Here is a 19,253-nt window from a genome sequence, read left to right as displayed (position 1 = left end):
ATCCCAGCCTTTTATCAGGACTTAGATGAAGACAAATCACAACAAAGTAATAAAAGAATACATAATATGTAAAAAAGGGACAATGTAATATGAAAAATTAGAAATGCTAATATATTGTTAGAATCTTAGAAGACCATGCTTTCTAATTATAATTGTTTAAATTATTGCTCCTTTAACTATACATGTTGCCTTCACAAAATAGTACATTATACTACGAGGCTGAAGGTAGCTTCATAATCAATTTATGCTCCAGCTTCTTATTCTGAAAAAGAGGATTTTTTTTACTCACCATAAAATCTATTTCTCTGACTCCATTAGGGTATAGTAAGCTGATCTGGAGTAAAGGCACTTTAAAACTCAAACTACTATGCCCATCCTATCTGGATCCATACTCAGTTTTAATATAACAAAGCCCAGATTAAAGAACATTTTAAAAGGTAAATAACAACAACGACACAGCCAGAACAATGGAAGGGAGCGCAGTGTCCCCCAATGGAGTCAGAGAAATTAATTTTATGGTTAGTAAAAAATCCTCTTTTCTCTTCCTGCCATTGGGGGACACTGTGACAATTGAGACATACTAAAGTTGCCACTACGGGAGGGATTGCTTTGAAACAGCTGCGCATAAAACATTATGCCCAAAGCTAGCATCTTGAGATGCAAAGCTCTGCAACGTGAATTTGGAAAATGTGTGGACAGACGACTGTTTGGCCCGAAGCACCGTGACGCACTGCCAACGAAGCATCTTGTTGAATGAGCCATCAAGCCCATCAGCACCGGTCTAGGTGCACGAATACATCAGGAGGCTGAGACCTAGGACAAAACACCGCAGCATCTCCTGGTTCAAGTGAAAACGTGAGACCACCTTCGGCACAAATGAGGGTTTAGTGCAAAGCACGGTCCTGTCAGAATGAACCACCAGAAACGTGGGGTTATAGCACAGCACTCCCAACTTAAACACCACCTTCCAAGAGCAAAGGCATCTGCGTCGAGGGACCATTCTCCTGGATGGATCCTGTTACTGTGGAGAAAATCAAGAGTTCCAAGATTCAGGATCTGATGAAATGATCCATCCAGCTTTGTAACTAGAAAGAGGTTTGAGATTTTACTCAAACCCTTTTCCAGAATTAGACCGAAATAATCACGCCTAAAACCAGAAGCTTCCTGGAGCCCCAGCCGCCTGAGTCCATATGAGGGCAGACCTGTGGTGAAAAATCTGTGCAGTGGGAATTTTACGAGGTCTATGACATAGCCTCGAGTACAATACACTGAATCCCAGGCATCCAAAGTCGAGTCTCGCCACGGATTCTGAAATTGCAGCAGATGGGCACCCACCACTATATTGTGGAGAATTATACCGTAATGTGAAGGTATTGTCCGATGGCTTGGGAGTTCTGCGTCTGACAGAGTCCCGGCCCCTATGGTAACTTTCCTTAGAGGAAGAGGACAGCCCTTTGGTGGTAGCTGCTCTTAACCTACCAAAGGGACGAAAGAACCCAAACCTGGGTTACTTTGTTTTAGCACTGCTGAGAGGCAGAAAAGAGCTCTTGCTGCCTGTGGCTACCTGAATGACATGTTCCAGCTCGAAACTAAACAGAGTGACCCCATCAAATGGCAAAGACTTTAGTGTATGCTTTGAGTCCGCGTCAGCGGACCAAAAGCGCAGCCACAAAGAACACATGGCCGCAATAATGAGAGCAGAAAGGCTAAATATGCCTGACCTACAAAGTCAGACACTTTCTGAATATATGCTCAACTAATACCAACAAATCAGCTCTAGGCTCTTATCCAACTGTTTCGCCCATGTTTGAATGGCCTTGTTGACCCAGGCTGTAGACATGTTTGTTCTAAACAAAGTTCCCTCAGCCACATATGCAGCTTTAAGAAGAAAGCCACACTTTTTATTCGCAGAATCCTAGAGCAAAACTGCTCCCTGCACCGGAATAGCAGTGACTCTGGTTAGAAGGGCAATAGGAGGATCCACTGTGGAAGAACTCTCCCATTTAACAGACTCCTCCAAAGGCAAAGAGAAAAACGATTTCAATTTACCCAGCATCTGAAACTTTCTGCCAGGTTTCAGCAAGGCCTCAGCAACCAACTCTAAGAGCTGAGGAGAAGGCTAGAAACAAACAGTCAGATTTTTCTGCCTCTTAAAAAAGAGGAGAACCCTGAAAAATCTGTACTTCAGAAGTATCCTGAAGTATGATTAATGCCTAGGATTAAATCATTCACACACTGTGATTTAGAGGTGTCTTCTACACACAAAGAGGTTTTCCCCTCAGACTCCTGAAGCAACTCCCCATCTTCTTCAGAAGAAAGATCAGAGTTGGGTATAAGGAATTTGACGTTTGCCTGTTGACTTATGGGAAGTGATAACCAGGCGTTCCAATGAGGAAGTAGCCGTTGCAAGACCTTGGGCGGACTCAGCGACCGATACTGCCAGACCTGCCTCAGTCTGGGAAGTCCCACTAATGAGTGGTACAGGCTGTTAAGGCAGAATGTGTTGGTGCATTTAGACAATGAGAAGAGTGACCTACCTCTTTGGACTGAGACTTTACCTGAGCGAGTTCATAGATGCTGCAAGTGAATTAGCCCAAGTCAGTTCCTCCATGGCCGCTGGTGCAATCACAGGCGAATCCCGATCATAGTACTCTATCTCACATGTCCCAAGGAAATTAAAGCCCATCTGTTATTATCCTGAACACTAGACGAAAGAAAGATACAGAAATAAATATACAGTTTATAAAGTATATAGAACTCTGTGAAATGGCACCAGAAAGTAGGGCAGAGAGAGGAGACAGCTGACGCGATGCTATCAGCAAAATGGCCACAGAAGGAGAGGAGAAAACTTGTGGAAAAAGAAGCCTTGCAGAGGATGGTCCTTCACCATGGTAGACAGTGGGTAATGCCACCCGCATTACTCACTGTGCTCCGACATCCACAGCAACCATTCTCTCCATTGTAGGTCTGTTGTGCGCGCACTGCATTGACAAGGACGTATTGTTAATGCCAAGAACTGCTCATTGCTAAGGGGATGGTAGCATCTCCGCATCCACGTTGTGTACTTGCTCCCTTCTCCTCTGTACACTGTCAACAGAGCATCTCTGCTGCTCTATCACCCGTGCGATGAAGAGACAGAGAGGGATACTGGTGTAAGGAAAGCAGACAGGCTTACTCACACCAAGATGGGGACCCAGAGTGAAGGAAGCCAACAGGCTATTCATTCCCTAAAAGGCATCTCTGTACAATAAAATATACAGGGGAAAATAAATAAATACAACTCCAAAGCAAGAGTCCTACAGAAACATGCCCTATTTCAAAGGCACTTTACTAAAAAATGATGATGGCTCCAGATGGGATGGGCATAATAGGGGAGCAGTTGCTACTCAAATAGTTTGAGTTTTAAAGTGCCTTTACTCCAGACCCATGTATTCTACCCCATTGTCAGTGTCCACCAATGGCAGAAAAGAGAAACTTTATTTCTAAAGGATTAAATCAAGTTGGATTACTGATTTAACATTGGAGTAAGACAAAAGGGTGTTCAATACACAAATTGCAACTGTATTAAGCCTGACCCAACAAGTGTTATGGCATGATATCAGGTTGCAAAGTGGGCATTGGTGTCTTTTTGTTCATTTTGAATAAATAGCTGTAGTTTTGTAAGGGTTAAAGCAAGCTTGGCCACATATTTGACAGTGGGAATCAACAACGGGTGGTCACTTACATACAAAGCATTGTATTTTGTCTAGCCCAACAAGGTTGTGAGCCTCAAGTCATAATAAATATGCATACTTTATATTTGTTGGGTATAAAATATTACAATTACAACAAATATTTATTCTCTTTAGCTTTGCCTATGTTTCCCTGCATATTCACTGTTAATTACTCTCAGTGAAACGTACACATTGGATATATGTGGGGAAAAAAAATATCTGGTCCTTTTGATAGAAAATATCTCTAGTCATTAAAGGGAATAATACACATGTTTAAAAATATTTTAATTTACTTAATTTCTGCAACAAATATTAATATAATTATTGTGTTCAGTCATGTGATGGCAACACCAGTTTGAACAGGTTTAAACAAAACCTACGAAGTATTATGAGTGTACTGACTTACCATCTTCCCATGCCTTTCGTAAATGATTAGGAAAGGCTCTATCCATCCTGTATGTGAGAATGTCACCGTGAACTATGCGCACCTTTCCCATGGATGCATCATTTAACATCTTTAAAATAAAGCATTATTGTTATTTAGACCACAGATCCTATACTGAATGAAAACAGAAAAGCTATATTTACATAAATAGATAACATAAAAAAATACATAAACAGATATACATAAATGAAAGATGTGCTTTTCTAATGCTTGACATTGTGCTTTTATATTAAGTTTATCACATAACCTTGCATTGCTAAATGCTTTACAAACTACAAATAGTTGAGCCTATGATTATACAGATATATGTATATAGGCTGCCCATTTATCAACTGCAGTTTAGCTTAAGGAAGAAGGTAGGTAGTAATAAAAAATTACAAAGACATAGAATAGAGGCGTAGGGGTCTGACAAGCTCACCATGCTTGTAATATTAAGAATTTGCTCTCATTAGAACATGCTCCATCTGTAAAGTGTACAAAACAAACAAGAAATGCTGCTTTTCTAGACTCAATTTGCTTTGGAGAGAGTAGTTCAAAAGAAGAAGAAAGAAAAAAGTGCATCCTCTATGCAAAGCAAATGCATGAACTCCGTGTGAGAGTCGGACAACTTTCTGCACTGTACCTGGATAGCTTTCAATCAGCTTTCCTGCCTAGTTAGCTCTTGCAAGACATGGAAGCTGTGACTTAAACAGAGAGATGCTGAGGGGCAGTGTCGGACTGGACCATGAAGGGCCCACCTGGGGACTGCGATGCTACGTGCCCACCAGAGGGGATGTGGCCCATCATCAGAGGTGAGACCAGACACTAGAGGGGGAGTGGTCAGCCCATGAAGGACAGCTAGCACCATAGTGTAGTATATAAAGAATGCAGTGTGTATATAAAGAGTACACAGTCTTGACCTGCCCCTTAGATTGGGCAGAAAAGTCACCAAAAATCGGGATTGTCCCACTAGAATCAGAACATTTGACAGATTGTCCTACCTGTTCCATGTCATTTTCACCACCTGTGGCTGCTGGTTTCTTTAGTTGCGGCTTGTCTGGATCCTGGAATGTTGGGTGCCCTATTTGGGAAAAAAAATAAATGGGTACATTTAGAAAATTCCAACCAGCCCCGGAGTTAAATCAATAGGACCCACGATTAATACTTAGGCCTTCCTCCAGCCCCAACTTTAAAGTAATAGTATTCCCATTTAATAAATAAACCTATTTCCCTCCCTCAAAACAGCCCCAGCAATAGATTAATAGCATTTACGTATAATAAATATACCTGTTTCCCGCAACTGTCACTGCCATTAAATAATTCATATTCACATTTAATAAATAGACCTCATGCTCCTCAAACTCAGCCCCACATTCAATAAATAGCCCCCAAAACACCCCATCTTAAATTAATAGTCCCCACTATAAAATTAAATTGCCCCACCATCAACCCACAAACAAAATAGCACCCATTAGTTAGCCTCCACCTACCACACATACACACATTACATTGCCACAAGCCCGCTGTGCCATCACGCACACATTACTGTGCTCCTTAATCAACATGCTGTGCCTCCTAATGATCACACTGTGCCCTCCATGCGTCTTTTGCCCCCCTTTCTTCTGGCCCCCCTTTATCACACTGTGCCATAATGCTTTTGCTCCCCCCCTTCATCACCCTGTGCCATGCTGCTTTGGCCCCCCCTTCACAGTCTGCCATGCTGCCTTTGCTCTCCCTTCACAATCTGCCATGCTGCATTTGCTCCCCCTTCACACTCTGCCATGCTGCGTTTGCTCCCCTTTTACTCGCTGCCATGGTATCTTTGCTCCCTCCCTTCACACTCTGCTATGCTACCTATGCTGTCTTTGCTCCCCACTTGCTTCCGTTCCTTCACTTACCTTTTCTATCCGCTTCTTCTCTTTTCTTCTCTTCTTCTGTCTTCTTTCTTCTTGCGACTCCTCTCTGCGCCGCTCTTCACTGAACGTCGGGCGTCATGACGGATGCGGATGGAGCAGAAAGGAAGAAGGAGGGGCGCCAGCGACGTGATCACGCGAGTATGTTTTTTTTTGCTTTTTAAAATGTCCGCTCCCCCCCCACCAACGAAGAGGGGAACAATCAGGGTCGGGGCCTACCGGGGGATAGCCTGGCTCCCCCGTCAGTCCAGTCCGACCCTGCTGAGGGGTGGCTATGATACAGAACCCAGGATTTTTAATATGCTCTCTTCCAAGTGCCAGGAGCATAGAAAAACTAAAAAAAAAACAAAACAATTTGACATTTATATAGTGCAGCAGACACGATGGAAAACCATTAACACACAAATGATAAGTAAACTTTAAAATATCACATCTTGGAAGCTCTCAGAAATGCCATGGTTTGGTGCACTTGTGCTTAAAGTAACAACTGCCAAATGCAGATAATTCATTGTTTATCATAAGCTGTTTTATTCACAGAAGACCATCATTCAGTGGTCAGCAAAGTAGACCTCGGAAGGAATAAGTTATGGACACCATGCTTAAAGGCTAATTTCAACCAAAACTGAAAACTGGAATTAGAGTAAACAAAAATGCTAAAAATTGAAGTTTTGTCATGCCAAGTCAACTGGAAATCTTAAAAGGATTTTTCTGTTTGTCTATTCCAACCTACCCGGTAGTGCAGATTTAAGGAATTCCATCAAAAAAGACACTTTAAATTGAAACTCATTTTTATTGCTTGACAATTAAAACATAAAAATACAGCCAGTGGTGACCAGTTTTGGCTGGTCAGACATTCTCAAGCCTTGCTTGCTGAATTTTTAGGTTTTATCTTTAATAAAAATAAAATTTAATTTTTATTTAAGTTATGAAGGTCATGGCTTGTTGCCTGCTAAAAGATGGTACTCTGGGAAGTCAGCAATCTATTTGTAGTTGTAGATGAAACCATTGGAAATCCTATGAATTCCTACACCTTATATGAATCATTATAAACTGTTACGCTATAACAAAGTCGGGGGCCAATGAACATTTACTGAAATCTTACAGTAACTACCTGTAAACCATTCCTTCATACATATGGCAGCTCTCTGCAATGGCAGGCTTGGGTTCCACTTACATAGCTGTGAATCATTTCTTTCAGTTACTCCCCACCAAACAGTTATGCAGCACCATCCTTTATTTGTATAGTGCCCCAAAACTCTGTAGTGCCAGGCAACTGATGTAACGAATTATAAAAATAACAATCATACATTAAACAAAACAAGAACATGAGATTGTTGGAGAAGGTACAGTCGTGAGACACGGGATAGGACAGGGCCATACTCCCTTGAGCTTACATTCTAGTGTAAGACTGAAACAATAGAAGCTAGTGGAACTCATAGTGGAGAATAGAACAGTACCAGGTAGGTACACCCAGAAGGTGTAATATCAGGTGAAAGTTAAGGTGGGCTAAAGTGGTGGTTTTTGAGAGAACACTTGAAACATTCAAAATGTGGGAAGCACCACTGGAGGCAAAGTGCAGGTGGAGGCATATATAACAGGGTGTGAGGGAAAGTATATCATGATGAGATCAAAGATGAATGTGGTGAAGGTGTTGGTGATATTAAAAATTTGTAATTGGATTCTGAAGGTTATGTTGAGCCATTGTAAGAATTTGTGGGGAGAGGAAAATGTAGCTTAACAGGGCAAGTAGGATGAATTTCAGCAGGGATAGAAACGCGAAGGGAAGACACGCGAAGGAAGACCAGCTAGGAGGATGTTGCAGTAGGCAAGGCAGGGGATAATGAGATAATAAATAAGGGGTTTGGCCATATGCCCTTTCTGACTCTGGACATGTGTTGAAGAAGGGATTGGATGTGTGAAGTAAAGCTGAAAACACCAAGGATACAGGCAGAGGGTACTGGAAAGAGCAACATGTTGTCTATGGTGAGAGTGACACGGAGGAAGAAAAATGTTCAGCTTAGACCATGGCATGCAAATTGTGTATATAGTGCAAATTGAAAGACTGTTTCCACATAGGTATGACTCTGACCCGTTGAGGCAGTTTGGGTACTATACAACAAATGGTGAAATCCCGACACTACTTACCCTGGCATGATCAAAAGGTCAGATGAAAGTGTGTCCCTTCAATCTGATGTCATCGGGCGCTGCCGGGATCTTCAGCTGCCACAATTTACTGAAGTGTCCGTATGAAGCTGTCAGTGTTTCCACTCAGTTGGCGATGAGGTCTTTGCTGTAATCGTGCCGGGGTAAGTAGTGTCGGGATTTCAACATTTGTAATCGTGACTACCACCAGTTGAGGCATGGACCCCAAAGGACCTCTGAAGGTGTCCTGTGGTGTTTGGCACCAAGACGTTAGCAGTAAATACTTTTAAGTCCTGTAAGTTGCGAGGTGGGGCCTTCATAGCTCAGACTTGCTTTTCCAGCACATCTGGGGAATTTGGAGGGCAAGTCAATACCTTGAACTCTGTCATGTTCCTCAAACAATTCCTGAACAATCTCTGCAGTGTGGCAGGGTGCATTATCCTGCTGAAAGAGGCCACTGCCATCAGGGAATACTGTTGCCATTGAGAAATGTGATTCTGCTGAGCTGACGCCATCATGTTACTGGTCAACTATTTTGTCCTTTTACAGCTTAAAGACAGCTAGTTTGTAGAAGTTATTCATTATTAACTTGTTGTTTGCAAGGAGGTTACACCTTGAATATAGCAGACAGGAGATAAACCACTAATTCCCCCTGGGAGAATTCCTGGGAGAATGTAGCAAGTTTTGTGAAAAGAAAAAAGTCACAATAAGTGGTTAAGACAAAAGACAGTTTGGGGCGTAGTTTGCTGAAGTGAAGTGATTCAGTATCCTTTTCAAAGGATACAGATAGACTTTATACAACTTCCCAAATGCTTGGGCTTTGAGAATGTGCTCACCTGTGACAACGTCTTTAGTCACTGGCTGGAGGCGTGGGCGTGCAGGAAAGCAAATCCTAAAACAGTGGCCAAGAAAATTATGAGTGAGGTAATCTGCAGATATAGGGTACCAGAAGTCATTGAAAGTCACAGAGGGACACACTTTACAGGGTAAGTATTCCAGGAACTTGTAAAAGACATGGGAATCATATCTGCCCCCCACACCCCAAAGTTCAGGATGTGTGGAGTACCTTAATGGTACTGTGAAATTGAAAATGTAGAAAATAATGGCTGAAACAGGGTTACCATGGATTTCATGCCTACCCATAGCCCTGCACTCAGTAAGAAATATACCTAGGAAGGATACAGGGCTCACACCATATGAGATTCTGCACAGCACACAGAACAGGCTGTTATTTCCCACAAAAACCACAGCATTCACATGGCAATTTGTTGCACTATGTTGCCTTATTGCAGAAACAACTAACTAAAACACATGGTCAAGTGTTTTCTTCCATTCCAGACCCTAATTTTGATACAGGAACCCATATACTACAACCAGGAGATTGGGTGGTCATCAGAAAACATGTCAGAAGGAGCAATGAACCAAGATACGGGGGTCCTTTCCAGGTCCTATTGACAACTCCCACCTCAGTAAAACTTGAGGGGAAAGATACCTGGATCCACACCTCCCACTGCAAGATTTTTGCACAAGGGAAGTCACGTTTAGAAGTATAATGATGTGTAAAAACAATAGTTTAAGATGTAATAAACCTGCATGGGCAATAATGATAGGATTATCATCAATGACAATAGGTATAGTGCTTGCAATATATACTGCATCACTAGCATCGGAAAAAACAAAGGGTTCAGACACCTTGCACAGAGCAGTCATGACGCTTCTTGTTTTTGAGACTTGTGATACAGACAATGAAGTACAAAAAGACCTATTTCACACAGGATCTGTCTGCTGCACTTATTTTACTGATAATAGCACTGCAGATTCAGATGATGTTATGATACAACATATGGATGAGATTAGGGAACTTAAGAGAAGCTTTTCTGAAGAACATACGAAGTCAGAGTGGGGATTTGATGTCAGTAACCTATCTTGGCTCAATCCCGCCAATTGGTTTGGAGGGATAGGTGAATGGATATCTAGTATATTATCGCTAATTGTGAAAGGCTTAGTTATCTTTTTATTGTTTTATATGACAGTAAAATTGCAATATGGCTGATAAAGAAGTTAGTGACACTTAAATGTTGTTCTTTTAAGAAATAAACAACGACACCAGAATCTCCAGAGGCTCTTATGATCGCAGATATAAGTGAAGATCTGACATCAGAAAAAACTAGCGAACTACAGATGCTGCAGCTATCAGAAGGACCATCTAGGTGTACGATCTGTTAGAAACTATTGAAACCAACAGAAAGAAAGACATGCAGCGGGTGCAAGACGATTGTCGGCTCATTAATCATTTATTAATACCAGCTAGGAAAGGGATCATGTACTTGCTATTTGGAGATGGATAGGTTGTTCTATAGATCCAGTTTTAGGCATCCCTATGCATATGTCCTGTTAAAAGGGTGTATATGTAGAAGTACCCATTAAAAGCGACAGCAAGAATGTGATCTCCGATAGGTAGTATTAGGGCAAATAAAGAATAAAAAGATTGGAAATGAGAAATGTGATTCTGCTTAGGTGACGCCATCTTGTTACCTGTCACCTACTTAGTTATTTTACAGCTTAAAGACAGCTAGTTTGTAGAAGTTATTCATTATTAGCTTGTTGCTTGCAAGGAGCTTACACTTTGAATATAGCAGATAGGGGATAAACCACTAATTCCCCCAGGGAGAATGCAGCAAGGTTTGTATAAAGAAAAAATGCACAATAAGTGGTTAAGACAACTATAACACAGTTTGAGGCGTAGTTTGCTGAAGTGTGCGATTCTGTATTACCAGAGTGCTATAAGTATGTGAATTTGTAAACAGTAAAGCAGAGAATATTTTGGACACTCAGAACTTGCAGTGTGTTCTATTTCTCTCCGGCTGTATCGAGCTCAACATAAACTGTTAAACTGACACTTACAAGTGAACTGACTGATTGGATCCAACACCATGAAGGGGTGTAATTAGTCTGCAACAATGTTTAGGTAGGTGGTACATGTCAAAGTAACATCCACGTGAATGCCAGGAGCCAAGGTAGAACATTGCTCAGAGCATCACACTGCCTCGGTCAGTTTGCCTTCTTCCCATAGTGCATTGTGGCGCCATCTCTTCCTAAACTTTTTAAGCAATTTGTGCTACAGGTGCTCTTCTATTGGATTGGACCAGACAGGCTAGCCTTCGCTGCCTACGCGCATAAATGAGCTTTAGAAGTCCATGACCCTGTCACTGGTTGTCCTTCCTTGGACCAAATTTGGTAGGTACTAACTAATGCATAACAGGACCACCCAACAAGACCTGCCGTTTTAAAGATGCTCTGACCCAGTCATCTTGCCATCACTATTTTGTGCTTGCCCATTTTTCCTGCTTCCAACACATCAACTTCAAGAAGTGCCTGTTCACTTGCTGCCTTGTATATCCCACCACTTGACAGGTGCCATTGTAACAAAATAATCAATGTTATTTACTTGTCAGAAGTATTAATGCTGTGGCTGATCGGTACTTATTAACCAAAGGAACTCAGCACTGCTGCAGTACGAAATGCTGCCCATGCAGTAGCTCTAAGTAGTCAAGGAGCCTCCACTCATTAAAATAGAAAGTGTTATGTAATGCGTTCTTTGAAAGTATATTTCCATTTTTAAATTTGGTAATATAATCTTTTCTTAGAATAATACTGCTATGTGTCAATATATGTACAGATTTTTATGAAATAAACCATAAAATCAATGTAACAAAACAGTGCACAGCAGTTATATTTCATTGTAAGGCACCCAAAATCCATTAGTAGATAGGATTTTGAATGCCAGTACCACACTTAAATTTAACAGCATGTTCAAAGCTTTGCAATTACTATGATTCATATACCATGTGCTGCACACAAAAAATGTGCAATAAGTTTTAGCCAGCTAAAACTTAGGCAGTTTTTTATGTTAATAGTCATATTTCAACCATAAAAAAAATGTCAATTTGCAAAGGAAAGGATTCTAATTTAGCATTAAACTCAGATAATTGTACGGTATCTTCCATTGTAATTTAGTTTTCCATTGCACATTGCGTTTCTATTCCTAGTCTTGTCGTGCTGTGTGAGCTGTGTATTATACACTTAGAGACGGCAAGTATTCTGCGTGCAAAGGGTGAATCACTAGCTTGATTGTTTTCTCCTTCGTAACATTTCTTTTCTTCAGAAAACGTTCATCAGAGAGGCAGCACTTTACATTTAACTATCTTGGCAAAACCCACGTATTTAACCGTGTTCTTGCTGATGCATATATCAGTGGGTACACAGATATGTTGCTTGGTAACCATGCAATGCTGATGGGTAATTACAATGGAAAAAACAGCCTTAAATTGGTCATCTCATCTATGCTGCCCAATATTCAGTTAATTATACAATATTGAACAGTAGAATAGCCTTCATCTATGTATTGCAGTACTAAATTGAAACAATAATTACTATAAAATGCAGAAGACCAGTAGCAGAATATATTTGACCACTTTATTAATCTATAATGCATTCCAATAGAAGATCAATGTGTAGATGTTGATTGTGGTAGTAGAAGAAAGCAGATTTACTCAGTGAAGCAGCATATAATCAACCAGTAACCAATTTGTTTGTTATGTACGTAAAGCAATTTTAAAGAGTCCACTTTGCTTTTGTGTCACGCCATCATAGCCAAATTAAAATCTAAAGTGTGCACAAGTTACATTTCAGACTACATAATAAAGCAAAGGTTTACTCATATGCAAAGCCAGCATTTGTAAGGGTTGGGGCGGCCCGCATATCATTGTGGTCACGATGGTTAAAGTGGAAGCCATGGCTCTGCTTTTAGAAGGAGAGGAACTGCTGTCTGAAGTTCAGGTAAAAGGGCTGCTGGTAAGTAGAGGTGTGTACGTAGAGTTGTAGAGGTAAAACAAACAGTGGAAGCTATAGGAGGGGGGTGGGAGATATAGAGATGTGGGGAAGGGAGGCAGATAGGGAGGTGTGCATCGTGAACCAGAGAGAGGGAGTCAAGAGTGACAATCAGAGAGATGGGTAAGTAGAGAGGACCAGAAGTAGAGATAACTGTACCAGAGAGGGGAAGATATAGTACAGGATGTGGATAGACAGAGAACCATGGAGAGAAGTGAGATGGGACAATGACAGTACTAATAGTCACACCCCCTCTACTGAGATAGGTGGGCCTTGCAGTGGATATCACAAAAGGCCGATCCTGCTTATGCATAGTATTAACACTGTTAATTGTGTTTCCTTCACTCCACCATGGCAGTGAATATCAAGGTATTAATTAACCCCTTCACTTGAGTCAGGACAGGAAAGAAGACACACCTGGAGAATATATAAGGCCACCACCTACCAGTTTCATATGTCTTCTGGCTTTCCCTAAGCAGTAGAAATATCCTGAATCTAAAATATTAGTAACACCACAACTTAGGGATGGTAATGTATGCTGCTATTTAGGAGTTAAAGAAAGCCAATTAATGGCAATAATTACCAAGGGATAATACCCAAGCACTTACTAAATTATAATTGAAGCTTCAAATGAAATAGAATGCAATATATACATTTTTCTTCTTCAATAGGGGCAGATGCTTTCTCTGTCCAGGATGCTGCCATTGCTCTAGTTGCAGGTTCTGTAATAGCCTCTAACATATTACCTTTCTTAAATCTATAAGCTTACTGAATGCAGGATTGAATCCTTCTAGCAACAGATGGCAGCTTGTTCTTTTCTTTTGCCCTCAGTCAAAAAAATCAGTTCTCGTCTTTCTATGCGCTTTAGATTTAGTTAGGTCAATATAGTATCTAAACCGTGAAAGGTATGTTCTGTTGGACATATGGGCTTTGGCCATAGGGAAGGACCTCTGGATTTATATGGAATTGTTAAACAACATGAGCAAGAAAAATAGGTTTAGTGCCATGAACCAGCTTTTTCTGAAAAATATTAAGAAATGCTTCCTCATCCCACAGTGCTTACAATTTTGAAACTCTTGGTGCTGAAGAGATGGCTGCGAAATAAAAAAAAAACAAACCAAAAAAAAAACTACCTTCAGGCAAAGACATTTTAGAGAAATATCTTGTAAGAGCTGAAATGTCGGTTTTGTAAGGATATTTAAAACTGGATATAAAGTCCCATAGTGGTAAAGACTGATAAAAGACTGGTCTTATATTCTTCGTTGCCTATGTAATCCTCGCTATAAACTCATCCATGGTCAATTTCAGATCTTGCCATGCTCGGATATTAGCAAAAGCACCTTGGCGTGGTGGGTGGCTTCAACATACATTTGCAAATGTGTGCAACTGAGACTTTTGCATTTTTATCTACAGTAGAAATAGCAGATCTGTTGCTGGCTATAGCAGTGTGCTGGGGGAATTTGTCTCTGTTTTTTCCTTTTAGGATAACCCCACCCTTTCATGCACCTGTTATAGCCTATAAATTGATTTGAGCAACTACCAGTTCTTTATTTGTCTGAGAGGCATGTTGGTGTCAGTAGCTGAGGGGGAGTACTGACATTGGATTGCTATTTGGAGGTCTCTGGGGTACCTCTTTGGTAAGTTAGCTCTCAATTTTAAAACACATATGGATGGCCCAAATATATGGGACTCTCATTGTTTAGAGTAGGACCACCCTATTAGCAAAAGCACCTTGGCGTGGTGGGTGGCTTCAACATACATTTGCAAATGTGTGCAACTGAGACTTTTGCATTTTTATCTACAGTAGAAATAGCAGATCTGTTGCTGGCTATAGCAGTGTGCTGGGGGAATTTGTCTCTGTTTTTTCCTTTTAGGATAACCCCACCCTTTCATGCACCTGTTATAGCCTATAAATTGATTTGAGCAACTACCAGTTCTTTATCATGCTCTGATAGTACCAGAGCCGTAACAAGGCAGGTGCGGGCGGTGCCGTCGCCCAGGGCGCAAGGCCAAGGGGGCGCAGCAGCCGCCCGCTACCTGCCTGTGTACCTTCAGGCCGCTACCTTTGTTCCTATTTCATCGGAATCAGTGGACTGACAGGAAGTTCGGCATTTACCGAACTTCCTGTCAGTGGAACGCAAATGCGTTCCACTGGGATGCGTCTCTCCCTCTCACCCTCCATACACAAGTGTGTATGGACGTATTTTGGCAAATCTGGTAGAGAACTGGCCTCTGGGCCCGACTACCCTTGTGTATGCGCACCTTAGGGATATTACAGGTCACAGAAACTGAACGCTGAGTATTTTTATACAGGATGGGGAACTCTGAGTGACTTCTGATTCTCATCCTAATTTACAGGAGCTGTTATGTAATTATCTTTATCACACTTATTTAAATTCTAGAAAAAAAAATCAATTTGTTAAATTGCTTTTAAACATTACTAGCATTCAGACTATTCTATCACATTGTAATTGTACATGTTATACTGTGACCCATAACTTTTTTCCACTCACTTTCTTCCTATCTGTGCTTTATGAATGAGTGAATTGCTCTATGAGTGATAACATGAAAAATACAAAGATTAACCCAGCACGGTTGATATCCTGAAATTTTTACTCCTTGTTATCCACTGGTAGCTATCTCTATCTATCTTAAATGAAATACCTGTTTTGAAAGTGATTACTTCTGACTGCAAATTATAACTTATGGACAGCTGGTATTGCCATGCTGTAATTTTTTTGCTTTAAAAATGTAATTTTGCATACAAATAATAAATATAACAGAATATTGCTTGTTTAGCTTTTATTAATATTATTACAGCATGTTAAGGGACTTCAAAGACACTGCAATATTGGACAACTGTCCTAAATGACTACAATGACCAATCATGATCCATCAAAATATATAAGCTCATTAATGGCATATTGGTAAATGTAGTGGACAGATGACCGTTTGCGGCATGTGTGTGTGACTGCCAACGGCACTAATGGACTCTTGTTCCGATGGAAATCATCCAGTATCCTGATGTGTGGCCTAATTGTACAGTGCTCATGTTGCTTGACTCTATGACAAAGAGACAGGATTGCAGCATCTGGAGACAAACCTGTCAGATGCCAATTGGGACTCTTGAAAAATGCAGGCACACAATCATATGGGGTCCTCGTGTGGGCATATTAAAGATGGCCACACATGGGCCGAATCTGATGCTAGACTTCAGCACCAAGTGACAGACTCATTATCTAATTTGGACAAAAGTGGGTGACACTGGGGGCATTACTGTGGCATAATATGAATATAATATTAAATAACAGATTTTTGTCAGGTAAGGTATTCTTTAATATTTTAAAACTCTTTCTTATAATAATCTAGTTTTGTGTATCTCCTTTACTGTTCCTATTTGAGTATTAAGTGAATGAAATATTAGAATACCTTTCGGTATATATTTTTGCAAACCTGAAATGGTCAGTAGGGCAGAGAACCGGTTGTTAATTTATTTGAATCCCACCACAGTAATACAGTATATATATATATATATATATATATATATATATATATATATATATATATATATATATATATATATATATATATATATATATATATATTGCATTTACAAATATGTGTAACAGAATTCTTTCAGTAAAGTGCTAGCCACAGCCTCACACTAGGCTGGCCACACCCACTTGGCAAATGTCACTTCTACTTTGATGGGGGGAGCTGGTGCCGTCTCGCCCAGGGCACTAAAATGTCTAGTTACGGCACTGGATAGTACCGAGCTGTGACTTAAACGGGAGGTCATCTGGATTTTGCTGGTATCAATATGTCATCTAGATGAGGCCATAGCAAAATTCCTTCCCGTCTTAATTTTGCAGTCACTTCTATTAGGACCTTTGTAAATGTCCTTGAGAAAGTTGAGAGACAGATGGGAAGTCACTCACTAGAAGTGCTTCTGGTATGAAAGTTTCATTGGGATGGGAAGATGTGTGAAGCCTACTGAAATCCTAAAATTTGCAACTGTCATAGCATTTAGGCTAGATATGCTTGTTTCAATCTTGAACTCTTCCCCCCCCTCCATCATTGTGTTTTTCTAAAAGAAACATATTTGAGTAAAAATCTATCTTCCTTTGGTAAGCTGGAACTGTGACAATAACAGGTTGACTTAGCAGTGTTTTTACAGTCATATATGCATATATATATGTATGCAGATTTTATATATATATATATATATATATATATATATATATATATATACACACACACACACAAGTTAACCCGTGCATGATACTCATGCATTCTAGTCAAATCAAGCTACTTAAGGTGTTAAAAAGGTTCTTGTCATGCATTTGGGCCATAGCCCAGGCCTCAACCACCAACCACTCCCCACTGTCACCCCCGGCAACCACCAACCACTCCCAACTGTCACTTCTCCTTCAAGAAATATATATATATATTTTTTAAATCTTTATAAACACTTTTAACAATTAACAAATTAAATTAACAAATTAGAAACATCTTAATACACCAAATTTCAGCCCTTTCTGAATTTTTTTTTCCACACACACACACACACTAAGAATTTAGTAGGTCAGTATATAACTCCGCCCAGCAGGTGGCGCTGCAGCTTGGTTTTATTTTTTCCACACACACACAGACAGACTAACAGACGCCACTAGACATTTATATTATAGATATATATATATATATATATATATATATATATATATATATATATATATATATATAAAATTTATTCTCCTTTGTGAAAAATTCCGAAATTCTAGCGTGCTCAACTTCACAATAATCATTACTCACGTAGCTGTTGTGGTACACTCTTCCAGAAAATTGGTGAAAGCTGGCTTCCCACCTTTACATCTTCTGAAGTATGAACCGCTTTAGCATCAAACCAAAAAGGTTTGGAGGGAACCCGGACCTCTTTATTCTTTTGCTGAATAAAAAGCTGTCTTGAGGTTCTTGCTCAAAACGGACTTCCATAACTTTAGCCAGGTCCATATAATTTTTGCTTTTGGTAACAAGACAGACTTGCCACCTCGATTAGGATAAGCAATTGAAATGTTTTCATAAGTTGTCATAAATACTGTTGGTAGCTCTTTTATATACACCATGGCAGTGTGATGGCTTGGGGTGTGTTTTCATGAAACCCTTATACAATGAGAACAATTTTTGCAGATCATCATCATCATTTATTTATAAGCGCCAGAGATTCTGCAGCGCCAGAGAGATACATAAATATGACAAATACATGAATACACATAAGTATAATAAATACAATTAGGAACAATAGCAAGCATGTGGTAAAAAAAAACCCTAAGTATGAGTAAACAATCAGCATAACTGTCACAAAAATAATTCAGCGTAGTAGAGTTTACCATGGAAGCTTACATTCTAGTGTAAAGGGGCAATGAGAGACAATAGGGACAAGTGGGACACAAGTGAATGTAGTGGGTGAATGAAGTGGATCTATTGGAAATGAGGGTCTAGGAGGGTTAGGGTATGCTGGTATGAAGAGGTGGGTTTTGAGGGATCGCTTTATGGATTTTAGGTTGGTTAAGAGTCTGGTATGTGAACATTGTTACCATTCAAGGACATTCTGTCATACAGTGCTGTAGCCATGAGCTGCCAATACTCCATACTACAAGGTTAATAAAGACCGAGTCACCAGAGCTCAACCTAAATAATCAACTGTGTGATGAGATGAAATAAGCCGTTCGAAGTGGAGATCCACAATAAGCCAATTTGCTACACCTATGGGACATACAGCAAAATATACTATAGCAGTTGATATAGTCCATGTCCTTATACACTGAAGAAATCCTGGGTTCATATGGAAAACAATTCACTACTGTGTAGTTTCATTGTATCTTATATAATGGCACAATGTATAATCTAAAGCTATAACTAATGAAAACACAACTATATCAATATAAATCGGGACCAGTGTGACTAACTCCGGAACACAAGTAACATAATAAGTGTGTATGTGGGTCATTTGCAACAATGGTTTACACGGTCACACAGATGTCACACACCAGACTCTCAGGTTCTGTCACTTACCTCTTCGCTGCCTTTCCAAGTTGTCCCTACGGTCCTGAGGCTCTGCTGGTTTCAGACCTCTCTGTAAGATGCTGTCCAGTCTGTCTCCACTCCAGAATC

General features: G+C 40.2%; 1 protein-coding gene across 2 annotated transcripts in view; it reads right to left on the bottom strand.

The window, feature by feature from the left end:
• The window catches only part of TFB1M (transcription factor B1, mitochondrial), a 127,471-nt gene that overhangs the window by 42,045 nt on the left and 66,173 nt on the right, over positions 1-19,253 (bottom strand). For both annotated transcript variants that reach the window (XM_075203388.1, XM_075203390.1), the window contains one exon: positions 4,120-4,228. In XM_075203388.1, the coding sequence (XP_075059489.1) occupies positions 4,120-4,228 (109 nt within the window). The remainder of the gene's footprint in view (positions 1-4,119; positions 4,229-19,253) is intronic.

The sequence above is a fragment of the Mixophyes fleayi genome, chromosome 3, assembly GCF_038048845.1.
Source record: "Mixophyes fleayi isolate aMixFle1 chromosome 3, aMixFle1.hap1, whole genome shotgun sequence".
In the NCBI taxonomy this organism is placed as follows: domain Eukaryota; kingdom Metazoa; phylum Chordata; class Amphibia; order Anura; family Limnodynastidae; genus Mixophyes; species Mixophyes fleayi.
Note: the sequence above shows the minus strand (reverse complement) of the source record. Positions and strands in the feature narration are given on the sequence as shown.